Source organism: Mesoplodon densirostris, chromosome 4 (assembly GCF_025265405.1).
Source record: "Mesoplodon densirostris isolate mMesDen1 chromosome 4, mMesDen1 primary haplotype, whole genome shotgun sequence".
In the NCBI taxonomy this organism is placed as follows: domain Eukaryota; kingdom Metazoa; phylum Chordata; class Mammalia; order Artiodactyla; family Ziphiidae; genus Mesoplodon; species Mesoplodon densirostris.
In genome coordinates, this window is record NC_082664.1 from 2970013 (window position 1) to 2989023 (window position 19011).

The window sequence follows — 19011 nt, forward strand, 5'->3', positions numbered from 1 at the left end:
CTCAGTTTCTCTCCCTGTGCAGTGGGCTGGGAAGGGGTAAGAGCTGCATCATCCCCCTGGGCCAGGGTCCCACGCAGCCCACCCGCCCTCCAGCACGCAGACTAGAGGCCGGAGAGCCGGCAGCCCTGGGAGGACAGAGGCCATGGAGGCAGAGAGGAGGGGACGGGAAGGGGGGCCTTCCTGCAGACTGCAGGGCTGAGGGGGGCAGATGTGGGGAAGCCCATCCCCCGACTTGTCCTCATGCGGAAGATGACCTTCCTTGTCGCCCTCTGCTAGACAGGGTACAGCCTCCAGGGGCCTGGCATCCCTTGAACCAACCAACACCCATCCAACAACCGCCCCGAGCCCCCAACCCACACTGCCCCAGGTTGGGCAAAGGGCACAAGCCCCTCCAAGGCAGATGACGGTGAAGCACAGGGAGGACAGCAGCAGCTCACACTGGGGCTGCGGGGGCAAAGCCCGGGAGGTTCCAGGGGGAGGCGGCTGGAGACAGCCCCAGAGGCAGGCCCCGATCCCAGCCCGAAGGTGGGATCCTGGCCTGGGGCCCTCAGGGCAGGTGAGTGAGTCTGAGTGGCCATCTGCTTCCCAGGCTCAGACCTGGGAGTGGGGGCTACAGCAGGGGGAGTCGATGTGTCATGTCTCAGCCACTCAGACCACGGCTGGGCAGGCGCAAGAATTTCCGAGGAAAAACTGAAGGCCAGAGGTGGGAGTCTGGGGCTGGACGGGGACTTTCCGGGTGAATCCTGGTCCTGTGACCAGCCCTAGGTTCCTGCCTCGAGGAGGTGACCAAGTGACCTGCTGATCGGTCACTCACCACGGACCCTGGCCCTGACTCTCCGGGTGTCAAGGTCCCCATCTGCAGAATTTGTGCGGCCGCTTGGCTTCTGCTCATCTGCCTGAAGGGGCTCCCAGGCTAGGGGCAGCCCTACAGGGGTATCACCAGCCTGGGACGTGTGGGAGCAGAAGACGTGGTTGAGCAAGACGCTCTTGCCTCGGTGGGGGGGAGTGGGAAGCACTGAGAGACACTTGAGGGGCTTTGAAGGATGCGCAGGAGTTCACTGCTGGCTTGGGGCCAGGTGGGGCTCCAGGCTGAGGCCCCTGGCATGGGATAGAGGCCCAGTGGAGCCCTGGGGGCTCCCGTGCAGGGCCTGGCAGACAGTCAAGGGGCTGGAGGGCCCCACACTTGAGAGCAGCTCTGTGCGTGCAACTGCGAGCATGGACAGGGATCCAGGTCTCCTGACCCCTACCCTGGTGGCCCTCCACCCTTCATCCATCCTGGGCTTTCCCTTCCAGCTCACACGAACCCAAGTGCAGGCTCCAGTGACTCACCCAGGGTCACAGTCTAGCGTGCCAGCCGAAGCCCCGCCTGGAGAACAGGCAGAGCCAGGCCTGCAGAGGAGGCCTATGCCCTCCATCAGACACCTCACGGGCTTTTCCTAAAGGCCAAGGAAAGCCCAGGTCCCTCCTCTGTCCCCAGACTAGGCATTTGGTCAGAGGTCAGGACAGGTCCTTGAAGGGGGACATGACCCCTGGAGTAGTGCAAGGGCTTCTAGGGACCCTAGGGTCTCTGAGGGGACACAGGTCTTACTAGAAGACAGAAGACACCCCTGGCCCTGTGGTACTGCCACCAGGGGACTGGTCCTCTTGCAGGCCCACCTCACTTGGCATCCCTCCAAGGACCCCCAAAGCCTGGGTGGTGGCCTGGGGCCAGGACAGCAAGCCTGGGAGGTCCTTCTTGAGTTCTGGGCCCTTCAGGCAACAAGAGAGGCAACGCAGGTGCCCAGGCCGGGCTGTGGACAGAAGGCCCAGCCGGACATGGATGGACGGAAACACACACACACACAGACAGGGACTCTCTCCCTCCCCCGCCCCCACCCTTCCCAGGAACAAGTGGCCCTTTCTGCAGCTGGGTGGGGGTGGCCACACACTTGCCCCTTTGTCCACCATGTCCCAGGCCATTGTCCTGGAGTCCAGAGTCCCTGTGGTGTCTGCCCTGGGAGAGGAAGGAGCAGGGGCCGGGGGGGGGGCCACGTGCAGGGAGGTCCAGCCTGGATGCTGGTGTGGGGAGTGGAGGTCTGACCTCGTGGGGCACCAGGGTGGACCAGTCAGCACAGCAGGGGCAACAGTGTTTTATTTCTCTGCCAGGGGTGGTCGGGGACCAGCCTCAGGCCAGCCTGGTACCCTGGGGCTCTCGTGCCGACCTGGGGTCACCGAGGCTCCTGACGGCTAGCTGAGGCCAAGGGCAGGCACCCAGGTCCTTTGAGCAGCAGGGCGGGAGGGACGTCAGCCGGGCACCAGAGCTGGAGAGCAGGCCAGGGCAGGGTTGGCGTCGCCCCCTCCGTCCTGGGTGCACTCCCTGCAGCTCCTGTGAGCGGCAGGGGCACCGAGTGGCTCCGACCCGACGGGCCAGCCACCGGAAGCACGTTCCCACCCTGCCCAGCTCTTCCCTACATGACGCTGCGTGTTCGCATGCATCGACACGAGAGGGCTCTGGCTGGGCCAGGGCCGCAGAGGTGCTTCCCGGAGGCAGAAGCCAAGCAGCGGGGCTGCCCCGGCCCTTTGCCAGCAGGAACCTGGGGACATGCCCACACGGCCTGTGCACTGCCCAGAGGGGTGGGGTCAGGCCTGAGGCCACACAGCGGGGTCGCCTCAGATGCCGGGCAGCTGGACCGTGGGGGTCCCTGGCCCTCCTCCTCCGGGTCTTTGCTCCCTCCGTTTCCCCCCTCCTCGTCTGGGGCCACCTGGGAAGGGTCAGACCTGCGCCCCGCCACCTGCACTCTTGGGCCTCAACATCCAGAAGAACCGACGGTGGCAGTGGAGACATTGAGTGGCAACAAAGAGCAGGAGGATGGGGACGCTGACCACGGCGGTGACGTGGGCGGGAGGCCGCCCTCCCCAGAGGCCGGATGCTGCTCCACCACGGCAGCCCCACTCAGCCACCCGGGAGGCCCCCGGCCCCGCCCACCCTGCGTCCGTAGGTTTCTAAACACAGGCCCCGGCAGGCACCCGCCGACCATATAAGGCAGCCTCTGGCCGGGCTTCGCCGCCCCGTCCGGCCCCGCGGGGCTCCCAGCTCCCTGGAGCTCCTGGCGGGCGGCTCATTAGCCCGGGGTCTTGGTGGCGAAGGTCAGGTAGCCGGTGTGGCCCACGGTCTCCTTCATGGGCATGCCGCTGCGGAAGGGGCCGGCGTCGGGGCCCGGACTGGCCCCCAGGTCGGGCGCGGGCAGGCTGATGGTGCGCACGTTGTAGACCTGGGGCAGCACCTCCAGGGTGCTCAGCTCCGAGAAGCCACAGGCCGCCAGCGCCTGGCACGTGCGCTGCACCTGCTCGATGCACGGTGAGAAGGAGCAGAAGCGCCCGCCTGCGCGGGAGGAGGACACGGGGTCAGAGGGCAGGAGGCCGCCCTCAGAGCCCTGCCTGCCCGCCTGCCCGCCTGCCCGCCTCCTCTGGCCCGGGGGTCTGTGGCCTGGGACTGCAGGGCAGAGGTAATGCACCCCCAGTCCCTTCGGGAGTGGGCGCTGCAAGACCCCACTGTGAGAGCTGAGGAGGGTGGATGCCCTGACCCCTGCCCTGGGGTCCGAGGCCATGAAGCCCCCACCAAGCCCTCTGGCCACGAAGAGCTGCGGCCCCAGAATAGAGGAGCCGGGCCGGGGCCCGGAGGCAGAAGCTCTTCTGCAGCCACGGGGCAGGGGGCCTGCCTGAACAAAGCCCTCTCACGTGCTGGCACGGGCCCAGCCCACCACCCTGATCCCCCTGGGCTTCCAGAGGGCACCGCCACCCCTGATTCCCACCAGGCAGCTGAGAGTCGTGGCCAGCGCGGAGCCTTGGCACGGCAGCTGCCAGAGTGCTGGGCCTGAACAGCCTCAACCAGACAGAGCAGCCCGGGGGGCGGGGGCTGTGGCAGTCACGGGAAATTAGAGGCTGTCGCCCGCTCCTGGGAACACGAGGCGCCTACTCTGAGCGGAGCCCCACAGACCAAGGGTGAGGGAGAGGGCGCGGGAGCGCAGCCCCTTCCTGCCGCCCCCCACCAGGGCTCGCCCACGCATCCGGCAGGCTGGCTAGGGGAAGGGATGTGGCCCAGGCCAGCCCCCGGAGGTCCCTGAGGCCTGGTCACCGCAGCCACACCTGGGACCTGGGACAGACGCCCAGGTGGTCAGCTGGGAGGCCTGGGCTTGGAGGCAGAGCGTGCAGTTGACGTGAACCCAGAGGGCACAGGGTCACCCCCGAGAGGGGACCCAACCCCCGTGCACACAGCCAAGGAAACAGGGCCCCCCCAGTAGACGGGGCCTGAGCCTGCTGGTCAGCCAGAGGCCCAGAGAGCCCGGGGCCGCACCTCACTGGGCCAAGCTGGAGAAACGCCAGACCCACGAGGAAGTCGGGAGCCTCTGGGCCAGAACAAGCAGATCCAGAGAACGGGGCTTAGCGGGGCAGAGGGGACGGGACAACACACGGCCTGGCTCCCTCAGCAGGAGGGAGCCCAGGGCAGGGACTGCCTGGGCTCACCCACAGCTGCGCGACCGGCTGCGGCCTTGGAGACCGAGGCCTGGGCCCGCTGGTGTCCCTGGAGCAGTGAGGACCTGCAGGGGTCCAGGGGGCAAAGCCGGAGGGGGCGGAGGTGTGGGGAAGCCAGCGCTGCCCCTCTCCCCAGCCCCAGGCCACCTCAGCAGAGACCAGGACACAGGAGTCCAGGGCTGAGCTTGAGCCAGCGGGCAGGGGCCCCACTGGGACGCTATGGCCGCCTTGCTGCCAGAGCTGGGCCTCGGCGCCTGTCTTTCCAAGGCGCAGGCTTCCCTGGGGCGCCCCGGCCTGCCTCTCCCGCCCCCTCGTGCTGCATCGCTCAGTGGGCAGGAGGACGGGCCCGGCTGCCCGAGCCAGCAACTTCTCCAGAAAAGGGAAAAACCCAGGGCCTCGCCAGCACTTTCCTGGCTCGGAGCCGACCTTCCCGCCTCTGCACCTAGCATCTTCCCTAAAAGGGGCACATTAGCCTGGCTGTGGCGGGTGGGGAAGGGAGACTCTGCAGGCACCGGCTGGGGTGAGGGGCTGCCCTCTGACCTCTGGCATGCCCAGGGGTGCAGGCCCCGCCTCTCACTCAGGCAGGGGTGCTACATTCCCCAGGGACCCGAGCCACCTCCCACCTTGGGGTGGAAGCGGGGCCAGGCCAAGGGGCAGGGGCCCAGGTGGAGCCCCACTCTCCCCAGCCCTGACCCCTCTCACCCTCACCCTCTCTCTGGGCGACCTCCCCACGACTCCCCCGCTGCCCTGACCCACCCCCAGCTCAGGCTGAAAGGGGCCCCGGCCTGGCCACACCCCTCCCAGACGCCCCGGCTCACCTTCGACCTTCAGGGCGTCCCAGGCGTGGCCCACGGCCTCCCAAGGCGAGGGGATGTCCAGGAAGACAGCGTCCGCCACGCGGCTCACGCCGAAGCCGCTGCGGCACACGTCCTGGGTGCGCACGGTCACCCATCGGCCCACGCGGTGCTCCTGGAACTCCTCCCGAGCCTTCTCCGCCCGCTGCTGGTGGAACTCCACCGTGTGCAGGTGGCCCGTGGGTGCGATGGTGCGGATGATGGCATGCGACACGGAGCCACTGCCGGTGCCTAGCGGGACGGGACGGGTGTCAGACGGGAAGCGAGCCCACCCTCACCCTGAGGGACCCACCAAGGGCCCACGAGGTCAGCCGACCCCGGGTTACCAGCAGGCACCAGTCTGGAGCTCCCTGAGGGGTCCTGGGACACGGAGGCTGCACGTGTGGCAGGGGAGAGAGGAGGGAGCTGACTGATCATTGAGGTCCGCCGTGGGTCCAGCGGGGAGGGCGGCAGCCCTGCCCACCCCCAGCTCTGGAGAGACTCTGCTGCACAGACCTGGAGCCCCGAAGACAGGTCCCGAGAGGGACCGGGACTGGCCCACGGCCCTGCAGGCTCTGTACGGAGCAGATCAAGAGGACTGGAACCGTCCCACGTGGTGGCTGGGCCCAAGCTCCCCGAGGGACTCAGGCCAGTCCATCTTCCTGCCCCCCCAACCCTGCCACACGGGGTGCAGCTCTGCCCTCACCTTGAGCGACCAGAGACACGGTGACCAACGTGCCCCCCACGTCACCTTCTCTCAGTTTTTCCCCAGCCTCACGGGCCGCCCCTCTGCCGGCCTTCCTGTCCTGCAGCGCCCGGGCCGGGCCTGCGTCCTCCGGTCACACCCCCGTGACCTTCCCCCACCTCGCTGCTCCAGGCGCCAGGCCTCACGAAGCCGCCCAGGCGCCCACTGCACACAGATCACCTCCCCCGCGACCGCAAACAGCGCCCGCCCAGCATTTACAGGTGCAGAGCTGGAGCCGATCCAGCCCAAATCCACTCCCTGCCAAGCCTCCCGAACCAGCTGGTGACGTGACTGCCCAGCCAGACGCCACGGAGGAGCCCTCCCCTCCCCCGCAGGTAACTCCTGCACCTCCTCCCCCATGTCTCCAGGAGCCACTCCTTCTCCCCACCTGCCTGCCGCGCCCACCCAGGCCCCCCTCCCGGCTCCCCGTAACAGCCCCTGGCCCCCGCCTTCAGTCCACCTCGACACAGCCGCGGATTCTCTCCCGCCTCGGTCAGACCAGGCCTCTGCCCTTTCCACGCACGGCGGAGTCGGACTCCTCGTGACTCCCGAGCAGCACCCACCTCTTCCCTGACCTCATCCCTGCTCCTGCCACGCTGGTCTCCTTGATGGTCCCTCGCGCAGGGTCTTTGCAAGGCTCTCCCTTGGGCTGACCCTCCACTATGGCTCTTGGTACCGCCTTCCCATCATATTCAACCACATTCAACTCACTGCTCCCTCCTCAGAGAGGTCTTCCCTGACACCCCTAGCTGGAGGGACCCCTCTCTGAGTCACCCTCAAACACGCAGCCCTGTCTCCCAAGCCCCCCAGCAATCAACAACACCGAAACGGTCACAGTGGGCTTCCTGTCTGTCCCCTTTGAGAAGCAGAAGCTTGGTCTGTCTTGTCACGGCTGTAGCCACGGTTCCTAGAAGGGACGCTGGCACATCAGAGGAGCCTGGAAGCACGCTCACTGACAGCACTTTTCAGCCCAATGGAGCGAGGCCCTGGCTGTGGCTGCGCAGGGGGAAGCAGGGGCTGAGCTGGCCCTGAATCCCGCCCACCTCCCCCCAGCCGCCCTGGTGCTCAGCACTCAGCCTCTGCCCAGGCCCCACCCACTCTCTGACCCACTCACTGCCCAGCTTCTGCATCTGACTCTCCCCGTTTCAAAGTGCTTGGCTGGGCAAAAAGAACCATCCAATTGCCCGCATGTTGAAACTGAGGCCATGTGGACAAAGAGAGGGATGCAGGTGGCTTGAAGCCTGCAAACGTTGGCAGCAGTGCTACTGGGAACTCTTCGTGACTCTGGAACCCAGACGCCCGGCCCACGAGAAACAGGCTGGAAATCTAGGCACACCTGGGCCGGGGCTGTTCTTGGCTAGGTTGCATGCTTCAATCCCCAGCACCTGCGTGTGTGTGTGTGTGTACGCGCGTGCACACATGTGCAGAGGCTGGGAACAGCTGCCTTCAGGCACTTCCATCTGCACCCCAGGCTCCGGGCTCAGTGACAATGGTGCCGGCCTGGGCCGCCTCCTCACCCCCAGTGAGCACCGTGCAGCAGCCCTGGTCTCCCTCCAGGAAGGGGCACTCTCAGCCCTGGGCCTGGGGCTCCCACTCACAGCCGTCAGGGACTGCCAGGCCAGGCCCCCTCTGCCCTTCTGTCAGCACCCTGGTCAGCGCCGAGCAGGGCTCACACCCCCCACCCCGCCTCGACACGTAGGATCGCCCCTGGGCACCAGCTCCCCCAGCGGGCTAGCCTCGGTCCAGTCCCATCACCTCCCACGCAGAGCACAGCACCAGCCTCCTGACCGGCCTCCTTGCTTCTGCCCTCACTCCCTGCGGTCAGCCCCCCCAGAAAGACCCTGTTAAAACAGAAGTTGAGTAATAATGCCTGTGCGCAGGAAGGGCAGGCTGGAGGCTGTCTGGACAGTGGGTCTGACCTCCACCTTCCTGAACTGAGGCCACCTGAAGAACTCACCCGATTCACAGACCACAGAGCCCGGCCGAAGCTCCAGCATCATGGTGAGCAGGGCGATGTCGGTGGAGTACAGGATCTGCGTGCGGTGCGGCAGGTTCAGCGTCCAGAGCTCGGGGGTGGGGTGCAGCACGTACACCCAGCCACCTCGGCCGCACGTCACCTTGGAGCCGAAGGGGCGGCCAATGAGGTCTACTGAGTGCCGAAGGACGCCGTGCCGGGTCTGGGTCTGGGCCCCACGCTGCACACGCACTGCCACCATCGCACCATGGCCCAGGGACAGGATGGCTGTGTCACCCTCTTTGATCAGCTCCTCATACGCCACGAAACTCATGGTGTTGCTGTCTGGCAGGTGCCAGGGACCTGGGAGGTGTGTCGGCATGAACATGTAAGGGGGCCAGGAGGCAGGATATGCACCTGGGGTCCAGAGAGAAGGCTGTGAGGCCCAGATTCTGAGCAATGAGGGTGGAGTAGCTGGCTCAGTCCCTGGCACTGTCCATTAGGACAGCCCAATAGGGCTGCACCCTGGCCTGACATTTGAAGCCCTGCTTGGTGTGGTCTTAAGAAAAAAGCCATCAGCCCAAATCACAGATGGAGAAACTGAGGCCCTACACTGGCAGAGGAGGGGTCCAAGGATTCCCACAAAGTAAGGGCCTGACCCTCTCTCTCATCACCCTTCTCCAGGAGCTTGGTTCCCATTCTCCAGCTGTAGGATGAGAGAGCGGCTACCTAGAGGAGAGCTGCAAATGGCCCGTGAGGTCACCTCCAGGCCAGGCAGAACCCCCCCCTCCCCAGTTTCCCCTATGGCGGGCTCCTGGGCAGACAAGTGGCGGGGGGATGCAGATGTAAGGGCTCCCAAGCAGAGGCTGGGAACGTGCAGGGGGCAGTAAACAGAAACACTGGCCTGGCCTGTGTAGAGCCAGGGGGAGGCTCAGGCCAGGCTGGCACCGGGCTGGGGGCGGCCATGGGAGGCTGCAGGGAAGTGCAGGGCGACCCCCACCCGCGCACTGCCACCCTGGCCCTGCGGAGTCTCACCGGCGACGCTCGTCGGGCTCTGACTCCCGGAGGGTCTGCACGTGGCCCCGCGCCACCGCCACAGCACTTCCGGCCCCGGCCTGGTGCGCGGCGCCCGCCGATGACGTCATGGACTACCGCCCCCTCGCGCGCGGGCTCCTGGGACCCGCGGGCCGTCCCTCTCGGCCACCGGAGCGCGCCTCGTGCTCGGACTCTGCTTTATATCTACTCGTGCAAAAGACAAACTGAAAGTCCCACTGTCCCGCCGCCGAGCTGCTGCAGTCCTTCCAGACTCTTCCTACGGGCGCTATTGATAAAGGCTGGGAACAGGGCAGGGCCCCGTTCCGCAGGCTTTTGACAGCCCCGGAGTCCCCGGAAGGGCCGCCCAGGCGAGCTGCAAAGTCCCCTACGAGGACACTTGCCATGGACATTTTGTCACTGCAAACCGCTCTGGGAACACCTCTGACGGGCCCCAGGATAAATTCCAGAAAATGGAATCGCCGATGAGAGGGTCGACCCAGAAGGCTTTGGCTAGGGTCAACCAGAGGAGCAGGAGATGGTGGCCTGGAAGGGTCTGCAGAAGTGGCCTGAGGCCCAGGCCTTGCCTCTTCTTGGCCTGCCTTCTCTTCAGGGGCACAGTCTCCGGAGTGCAGGAGCTGCTTCAAGGAGGGAGGGGGTCCTGTGTCCCCTCCTGGAACCCAGGGTGCAATGAGCACTGGGTGAACTGTGCTCCCTTTGGGGTCGGTCAGTGAGGACAGGGCCAGTGGCCTGAGCAGGGGACAGGGGGAGGGGCAGCTGGAGGACAGGGGCAGAAAAGGGAAGCAGCAGCCCTGCTCTGTCTCAGCAGAGCTGATACAGAACCGGTTCCTCTGGAGAGTGTGTGCGGGGGAGGGGGACAGGGGACATGGACTATTTTCCTCCAGCACACAGGTCCCTGTGGGCCAGGGCTTATCCTGTTAGCCTTGGGGACTGGAGAGGGATAGAGACCCCAGCCCGCCCAGCCACCCTGAGGCCTGAGCCCTAACCCAGGGCCAGCTAGCAATGACCCTAGGCCACACTTCCCAGGCCCAGGCTGCTCCACCCTGGGCAAATGGGAGTAGCCAGGCCCTACAGAGCCAGTCCCTTCCCAGAGCCCTGCCAACCTGTGAGGCACTCTGAACTCTCCCTCCTCTGGGGCCAGGACTGGCGAGGGTGTCTGTGGACCACAGAGCCCATGATGGAGACCCAGGTGCCTAGCTTCAGCCCCTCCATGCCCCTGCCCTGAATGGGCCTGGGTCTTGGAGCCCCAGAGGAAGAAGGTGAGGGGCCTTTGGTGGCCTCCCATTCTCTGTGGGTTCTTGTCCCTGTGGGGCCAGTGCTCTGGCCACCAGCTGCCTGTGTGGCTGTATCACTGTCCCCTTGCCTCTTGCTCTCGACACTGAGACAACCCAGCTCCATCCACAGCTCACCAACCTTTGTTCCAGGTGACTTTGCACCAGCCTGAATCACCCCCTATTCGCTGACCTGGGAGATCTCAACTTTCCACTTCTCATGGGGGTTCCTTTTCCCCAGGCTTGCAGCTACTCAGCGGCTGAGTGCCTACTGAGAGCCTAAATTAGGGCTCCCAACTTCCCACTGGCCTTTCTGTGGCTGGCTGGCCAGCTCCTCCATTGCCCCCTCCTCCAAGCAGCCTTCCCAGGGCTGTCCATCTGAGCCCGCCCCATCAGCCTAAGTCCTCAAGCACCAACTGATTAGCCAGGTCAGGTGGGTACTTTGCCCAGGGCAGAGTTTATATATTGGGCCCCCCCCCAAAAAAGAACTGATACTGTATGAGCCCAGTCAAGTGTCATCACATTGAGTCTTCCCCACAATCCTGTGAGAGAGGGACCACCACTTTACAGATGGGGAAACTGAGGCTCAGGGAGGTCAAGTAACTTGCGTAAGATCACACAGCCAATGTGTCCAAAGTGGGATTGGGATTTAAAGCCAGTAAACTTGGCTTCAGAGAACTAGTGGCAGATTTGAAGAAAGCTGGGAACTGGCAGGAAGTAGGCCCTGGAGGAAAGGGAGACCCTGAGGATGCCCACTGGGGGAGGCTGCTCTGCTTTCTTCTCAGGCAGGGATCAGGTGACCCAAGGTCTCCTCTTCCCTGACCAGCTCAGTCTCCTGCCCCACCATGCTCTGTGACCACAAAGCAGCCCCTGCCCCTTTTCTGATCCTGACTAACTTCCCCTTTGGGTTTTGCGGAGCTCAGGGGCAGGGCACCAGGAGGAAGCAATGCCCACCCTGGCTGCACTCTGAGCACAGACTCTGAGGATGGCCTCGCGTCCCCTGCTTGGATCCTGGCCCTGCCCTCCTACCTGGCTCACCTCCACCTGCCCAGCTCTGTGCCTGCCCTGCTGAGCGGGGTCATATTCTGTGGATGAAAGGCCAGGGACTCCTTTGAGGCTCCCCACCCCCTCCAGGGCCAGGTGGTTAATTTATAACCAGGTGTGATTTCCAAGAAACCTGGACCATAAATGGGCCTGGTGATGTCACCCAGCTTCTTGCCTGGACGCGGCCAAACCAGCTCCTGTGGGCCCTAGGGAGAGTGGAGGGTCCACAGACGAGGGCAAGTGTAGCTGGGGGCAGTGTTCTTCCTGATGAGGTGGAGGCCGGTACCCTCCTGGCCCCCTTCCTGCTCCCCTGCTTGGGATCACCCAGGCTCCCAAGCAGCCCCTGCCTGGTGGGGGGCCTCACCCTGACTTTTGGGTCTAAAGGCCTCAAAGGCCCCCTCCCCACTTCCCCCATCACAGCTGCTGACCATGTGCGCTATCAGACTGAGTCCAGCCCAGACTTGGCCAGCCGGGGGTCCTCAGGGTGGGCCCCAGTTCAGGTTAGCACAGGGCCAGTCGCTCCAGGACCGCCGAGGGACTGCCAGACCTCCGACCCGGTCCCCCATCACGCACCTTCTGATCTTCCCTTTGCTCATCTGCAAAACTAGGACAAAACACTCATCTCCAAAGGCTGAGGATTGCTGGAGCCCCAGGCAGGAGCATCCCTAGGGCCTGGCCCTGCGCAAGACCCCAAGCCTCTGGACTTCACCTCTCCAGTGTGGACCTTGCTTGTGGAGAGAAAGGGGAGCAGGGGTCCTTTCCTGCCCCCGTTCTCTCAAGTTGGTCAGGCCCTTGGTGGCCTGAGGGTAGGGGAGGGGGGCCTTCTGTGAAGCTGCAGAGGCTACAGACAAAGAGGAGGCCCTGAATGCCACCCCTCCACCCGCTGGGGTCTGAAAGCCCAATAGGCCTCCAGGACCAGCAGCTCTGTTTCTAGAAACAGAAACTTGAGCCCATCAGGCCTTTGGGGTGGAGAATTGGGAAAGGCAGCTGCAGATATTTCTAAAATTAGGGGAAGGGGCTGCAGGGGGCACAGAATGCAGGAATTTCAGGCTTAAGGGACACCTGCTGTCTGGCCAATCCAGACCCATTTGCCTTTTTACCTTGGCTTGTTTCATGGGTCTGAAAAATGCTGACTGCGAGCAGGTCAGAACACGCCAAGGTGAGCAAGAGAAGAGGCAGGAGTATGTCCGCAGTAACCTCAGGGGACAGAGCGCACAGGCAGAGGCAGAGGCCCATGCTCGCCCCCTGCTCCAGCGCCCACTCCGCAGAGGCACCAAACACGCTGCAATGCCCGCTCTGCCCCAGCCTCCACAGGACCCATCTCCTCCCATCTCCGGATGACATTTTGTTCACTTAGCTGCTTGCTCACAGCCAGTCTTCTCGCAGCAGCCGCAGCAGGGTTCACCTTGCTGCCCACAGAGCACACTGTGCAGTCCTGGAGGGATTTTGTTAAATATACACATAGATAAGGGTATTCCCCCTTCCTTGCTTCATTCACAAAGCAACATATGATGGACCTCAACCACACAAGCTCCAATTCACGCTTTTTAATAGCTGTATAATATTCCACACTGGGGAGATGCCTTCCCTACCCCCAGCCAGGCCCCAAGTGATGGGCATCGTGTTATATCCGGGTTTGTTTGTGTTTGTTTCTCCTACTACACATCTCTTGGTCTATCTGCAAAGAGAAATGAGACTGTCTATAGGCTGGACTCCTAGAAGTGTGATTGCTGGGTCATGGAGTATGAACATTTAAAATTTTAATAGATACTGCCAAATTACTTTCCTAAAAAGATGTAGCAATTCACAGTTGCAGGCAGCGTGTGAATGCCTGTCTCCCCACATTCCAACCCATAGCCAACACTGGCTGGTATCAATCTTTTCTTTTTTTTGCCAGTCTGGGTGTGCTGGGGCTAGTGGAAGGCATAGTCGTTATTTTAACTTGCGTGATTCTGATTTTTAGTGTCTTTTTTTTTTTTTTTAAATCTCACATGTGCTTATTGTTTGTTAGCATTTCCTCCAGTCTTTGCCAAAAGTCTCCGAGGACTGCCTTTGGGGGTGGGGTGGGGAGATGAACCTGTCCCCTGCAGAGAAGGCACAGGCCTGGGGTCTGGGGACTCTGAGACTGTGCACTCCCCGGCAAAGCCAGAGTATTTCCGCATCAACCAGGAGGGGCTGGGCCCGGGGTGTCTGGCTCAGACGCCCCAAAGCCCGGGGACTTGCCCAAGGTCAAGGCACAAAGGGTGCCGCCGGGCTGGGCCGCAGCCAGGCCTCCGGAGCGCCTTCGCGCTGCACCAAGACCGCCCGGGCACCTTGGAGAAGGTCGGCGGCTCGGGGCCAGCTCGGACGGGGCGGGAGAAGGGGGGGCGGCGGGGGTCTGGCAGTACCTGCTGTGGAAGCCCTGGACGCCCTCGCCTGGCCCCTCGCCGCAACCACCGCGGGGACAGGCAAGACGAGGGAGGGCAGGAGCCATGGTGCAGACAAGCCCGAGCGTCCTCAAGGGCCTGGTGGCCCTCCTGCCTCGGTTTCCCGCTCGGAGGCAGGCTGGGGGGGCGGGGGATGGGAATCCAGAATGTCTTCCGGCTTCGGGATCCTGGGCGGGCGTGGGGTGGGGTAGGCGGGCTGCGCGGGGTCCCGGCGAGGGGATAGTCGGGGTGGGCTGCCTGGGGTGGGGGGGCTGCGGGGGGCTGCGGGCGGCGGACAAAGCGACGGCACCACCCCGTAGCGCGGCCCAATGGAATGAATGGGCTATAAATAGCGGCCAATGGGAGGCCCGCGTCGCGCCCCTTAAGAGCCGCGGGAGCGCGGAGCGGCAGCTGTTCGCCTGCGCCGCGCCCTGAGCTGCCGACCGACCGAGAACCCCCGCCCTTGCCCGGCTGCTCAGTGAGTGGGCCCGAGGGCGGGGGTGTGGGGGTGGGTAGCGGGGCACCGGGGCAGGGGCGCTGCGCATGGAGGGGGCTCGGGTGCCGCGGCGTCGCGCGCTCCCGGCACGCCGGGGCCCGCCGCCTGGAGCGGGCGCGCCAGCTAGGCCGGGGGTCCTGGGCGATGTGGTAGCCCCCTGCGCGCAGTGCCGACCCCGCTGACCTTGGCCGCGTCCCGGGCGACCGGTGCCCGGGTCCCTGGGTGGTGAGCAGGTTCCCAGGAGGCCCGGAGCCTCGGGTGCCCGCTGACCCCCGCGTCTCCCCGCAGCCCGCCGCCGCCATGCCCTTCTCCAACAGCCACAACACGCTGAAGCTGCGCTTCCCGGCCGAGGACGAGTACCCCGACCTCAGTGGCCACAACAATCACATGGCCAAGGTACTGACCCCCGAGCTGTACGCCGAGCTGCGCGCTAAGAGCACGCCGAGCGGCTTCACGCTGGACGACGTCATCCAGACCGGCGTGGACAACCCAGGTACGCGCACACCAGTCCCGGGGTCAGGGTGCCAGCGCCGTATCCGCGCTGAGTCCCCCCTCCCCATGCCAGTCCCCCCCTCGGGCCAAAGTCCGGGCGCCCTCTTCCCGCGCACAGCGGTAGGGTCCTCAGCGGCTCGCTGAGGCCTGGCAGTGACGTCACTGTCCCCATTCCGCGCCCCCCCAACAGGCCACCCCTATATCATGACCGTGGGCTGCGTGGCTGGCGATGAGGAGTCGTACGACGTGTTCAAGGAGCTCTTTGACCCCATCATTGAGGATCGGCACGGCGGCTATAAGCCCACAGACGAGCACAAGACCGACCTCAACCCCGACAACCTGCAGGTGCCGGGCGGCCCGGGGCGGCGGGTCGGCCTGGGGAGGGGTCTCCCGGAGCTCACCTCTGCTTGGCCCCCAGGGCGGCGACGACCTGGACCCCAACTACGTGCTGAGCTCGCGGGTGCGCACGGGCCGCAGCATCCGCGGCTTCTGCCTCCCCCCGCATTGCAGCCGCGGGGAGCGCCGCGCCATCGAGAAGCTCGCCGTCGAAGGTAAGGGTCGGGCCGGCCGGGCCACACTCCCGGTCCCGGCCCCTGCCGGCTTGTTTACTAGTCACCCGAGCCGCCGACGCCGCGCTCTTATCTGCGCTCTGGCTCCGGTTTCCCGGAGGGACCGAGGCCCAGCCCCGCGCCTACAGCGTCCTGGGGCCCGGCGAGGGTCGGCTTGGGCCGGGTCACCGGCTCGGCCCGCCGCCCAGACCGGGAGGACTGGACTCCAGCCAAGCCGAGCGGGCACGGGGAGGTGGGGCGGATCCGTGTCGCTAGGGGTGGTGGCGGTGTGGGACAGGAGCCCACCCGCTTGTCCTCCTGAGCGCGCCCCTCCGCAGCCCTGTCGAGCCTGGACGGTGACCTGGCGGGGAGGTACTATGCGCTCAAAAGCATGACCGAGGCGGAACAGCAGCAGCTCATCGACGACCACTTCCTTTTCGATAAGCCCGTGTCGCCCCTGCTGCTGGCCTCGGGCATGGCCCGCGACTGGCCGGATGCCCGCGGCATCTGGTGCGTACTCCCCAACCCCCCTCCCGCGGGTCCCCACTCCCCCGCTTGGTCCTCTCCCTGGCTTGGTCCTCTCCCTGGCGAGGCTGAGGAGGAAGAGGGAGGGGCCGCGCTCCTGGGATGGGTTTGGTGCTACCCAGGCCTCCTCGCAGGTGACCTTGACCTCGCAGGTAAGTGAAGGACCCCGGCTAGTAGAGGCCTCAGCCTCTCAGGATCTTAGAGGTGGGGGACCAGTCGTGTTGGCTTTTCTCTTCCACCCCCCTCTGGGGAGCTGGAGCTACTTGTTTTCTCTCCTTTCCCACCCGCTTCCCCGCGGGGAGTCAGTCAGGTGCTGGGTGACGCAGACGCTTCCTCGAGTGGGCGGTGGGGGAGGAGGGCTTACAAGCTCCTGTTCACACTGTGCGTGTATCGTGGGGCTTCCGCGCCCAGCTACAGCGCATCCCCCTGTAGGGGGGCTGTGCTGGCTGCCTCTGCCCCTTATCCCCTTGGTGGGGGGGACCACACAGTACCTGATGGGCAAGCTGGGGAAGCAGCTCAGGCCTCTCTTTCTGTCCCCTCTGAGCTGTCCTGGCCTCCCTCCGTGCCCCCAGTCTGTTGACGGGGCTGGAGTCCTGGATACAGCTGGGATGAGTACCCCAGGGACCTGGGAAGTGCCTCCGGTCTGGGGACCCCCTAGAGTTTTTTTTCTGGATGTGCCCTGAGACCACAGTCCAGGGAGGAGGCTTGACTGTGCCCCTCCCCCAGGCACAATGACAATAAGACCTTCCTGGTGTGGATCAACGAGGAGGACCACCTGCGGGTCATCTCCATGCAGAAGGGGGGCAACATGAAGGAGGTGTTCACCCGCTTCTGCAATGGCCTCACCCAGGTCAGGCCTGGCCCCCGCAACCTGGGCTGGCACAGTGGGGGCTGGGTGCCAGGGAGTGGGCAGGGCCAGGCCCCCTGGTTCAGGCAGAGATGTAGGTGCCCCATTAACCTCCTGGGGAGTCCAGGTGTCAGTTGCCTCAGGGTCCTGCGGGGGGCTCCCGGGTCTCAGCTGGTCCCCTGGGGGGTGTCTCAGCCAGGCCTCCCCTGTCACACCTCCACCTCCAGATTGAAACGCTTTTCAAGTCCAAGAACTACGAATTCATGTGGAACCCTCACCTGGGCTACATCCTCACCTGCCCGTCTAACCTGGGCACAGGGCTGCGGGCAGGGGTGCACATCAAGTTGCCCCACCTGGGCAAGCACGAGAAGTTCCCGGAGGTGCTCAAGCGGCTGCGGCTTCAGAAGCGAGGCACAGGTGAGTGGGGTGGGGGGCCTGCAGGCACCCCTCTCTGCCGGGGCAGCACCCCCCCAGCCCTGCTGACCTGGCTGTCTCCCCAGGCGGTGTGGACACGGCTGCCGTGGGCGGGATCTTTGACGTCTCCAACGCAGACCGCTTGGGCTTCTCGGAGGTGGAGCTGGTGCAGATGGTGGTGGACGGCGTGAAGCTGCTCATCGAGATGGAGCAGCGGCTGGAGCAGGGCCAGGCCATCGATGACCTCGTGCCTGCCCAGAAGTGAAGCCCTGGCCTGCATCTGCCACCACCTCCAGCCCTGCTGCTTCCTAACTTATTGTCCGGGCAGTGCCCACCATGCACCCCTGAGGCTCGCCGTTTGGCGGCTGAGCCCTTAGCCTTGCTGTAGAGACTTCTGTTGCCCTTGGTAGAGTTTATTTTTGTGATGGTTGAGATGTTGCTGATGCTGAAATAAACTAGGGTTTTGGCCTGCCCAAAGTCTGAGTGGTGCCTCCCCTTTCCAGGGGCAGCCCAGGGCTCAGCAGCCAGGCTCTGAGGCCTGAGTCTTGGGTCTACCCTTTGCGCTTCACTGTAAGCTGGGACAGCAGTAACCAGGAGGCAGGCACCCTGCTGTACCCACCTAGTCCTGTTCCATGAGCCTCTCCGCCATCCTGTCTGCTTGGCTTCCCTGCAGGCCTGGGGTGGGCTGGTGGGGGAGGGACAAGAAGGGGGAGGAGCTCCGCGGTGGCAGAGCCCCAGCCTGAGCATCGAAAGGATTTTGGGGCCTGGGGCGTGGAGCCTGGCACTTTGCTTAGCCCCATCCTGTAGCCTGGGGGAGCTGTGGACGCTGGGGGGGAGGGCAGGAGCCCAGAAACTTGGTACCTTTTTCCCCCAAACCCTTTTCCTCTTCTTGCAGGCAGCTGCTCCCTCTCCCACCTCAACACCTACTCCATCTCCTAAATAATGTCTCTCCTCCCCTTCCTTCCCTCCCAGCTTCCCATTAGGCTGAACTGTCCCCTCGCTCGCCCCTAGCCTAGCCCTCCAGCCCCTTCCAGGAAGCCCCAGGGCCCCGTCAGTCCCCCTCCTCCCTGCAGCCTCCTCTCCAGGACCCTCAGGTGCCCAGTCCCAGGGCCTCCCATGGCAGGTCCCCACCAGAGGGTCCCTGAGCAGGAAGGAGGTTGGGGCTGTTTGGGACATGGCCTTCTGGTCTGTTTCCCAGCCACCTCCCGGCTGCTGCTGTCCCCATCTGGTCTCACTTGGGGGTCCCACCATGGGTGGGCACCCTGGGTGGGACGGGTGAGCCAGCCAGGGTCCTGGGCTCGTCTTCCTTCGCCAGCTCCTCAGCTCTGCGGACAGTCTGTGCTGCCACCTGCTGGCCAGGGCCGCCTCTGTCCTCCCGTTCCTCAACCCCATCGGGGTCTGCAATGCCCAACTCCCCATGCATCAGCCACACAGTCCTCCTGAGGTTATCCTGCACCTGGGAGAAGCCAGGCATGGCCTCCGCGCCCTGGACTGGGCAGTCTTGCCCATTAAGGATTGTGGGCGCTCACGTCCCAGGGGCAGCTTGTCAACCCAGACCCCGAGGCCCAGGACAAGCAGGTTGGTGGGGCAGCAGTGGAGGAGGAGGTGCGCCCTGGCATCTTCCTCAGTGGCCAGGCTTGGTCTGAGGGGCCCATCCAGGCGGTGTCCAGGCTGGGGAGGGCTCTCAGGAGCCTTTGCCAGGGAAGGGGGCATGGGCCCAGAGGTTGGGTGAGTGAACACCTGGATAGGCTGGGCATAAGGGGGCAGGCCCCCAGGTGCAGAAGACTGGCAGGGAAGGGGTCTCTGCACCCCCTCTTGGGGTCCCTGACTGGCCTGGGGGCCAGAGGCCAGTTCTGGGCTGGCCCTGTTGCC

General features: G+C 64.8%; 2 protein-coding genes across 3 annotated transcripts; one reads left to right on the forward strand and one right to left on the reverse strand.

Moving 5' to 3' along the window:
* Positions 1-2113: 2113 nt before the first annotated feature.
* TRMT61A (tRNA methyltransferase 61A) lies at positions 2114-9172 on the reverse strand. 2 transcript variants are annotated; one of them, XM_060097872.1, is made up of 4 exons: positions 9080-9172; positions 8048-8407; positions 5331-5597; positions 2114-3361 (listed from the first exon to the last, which is right to left on the reverse strand). In XM_060097872.1, exons 2-4 carry the CDS (start codon positions 8376-8378, stop codon positions 3102-3104), a joined length of 858 nt encoding a protein of 285 aa, XP_059953855.1. In that variant the 5' UTR covers positions 8379-8407; positions 9080-9172; the 3' UTR covers positions 2114-3101. The 2 variants fall into 2 exon arrangements, with proteins under 2 accessions (XP_059953855.1, XP_059953854.1); XM_060097871.1 differs by having other exon boundaries at positions 8048-8461.
* A 5041-nt stretch (positions 9173-14213) lies between these two features.
* Positions 14214-17616, forward strand: CKB (creatine kinase B). The gene is made up of 8 exons (XM_060097873.1): positions 14214-14295; positions 14602-14806; positions 14996-15150; positions 15224-15356; positions 15692-15863; positions 16605-16728; positions 16953-17142; positions 17226-17616. Exons 2-8 carry the CDS (start codon positions 14614-14616, stop codon positions 17402-17404), a joined length of 1146 nt encoding a protein of 381 aa, XP_059953856.1. The 5' UTR covers positions 14214-14295; positions 14602-14613; the 3' UTR covers positions 17405-17616.
* Positions 17617-19011: the final 1395 nt, after the last annotated feature.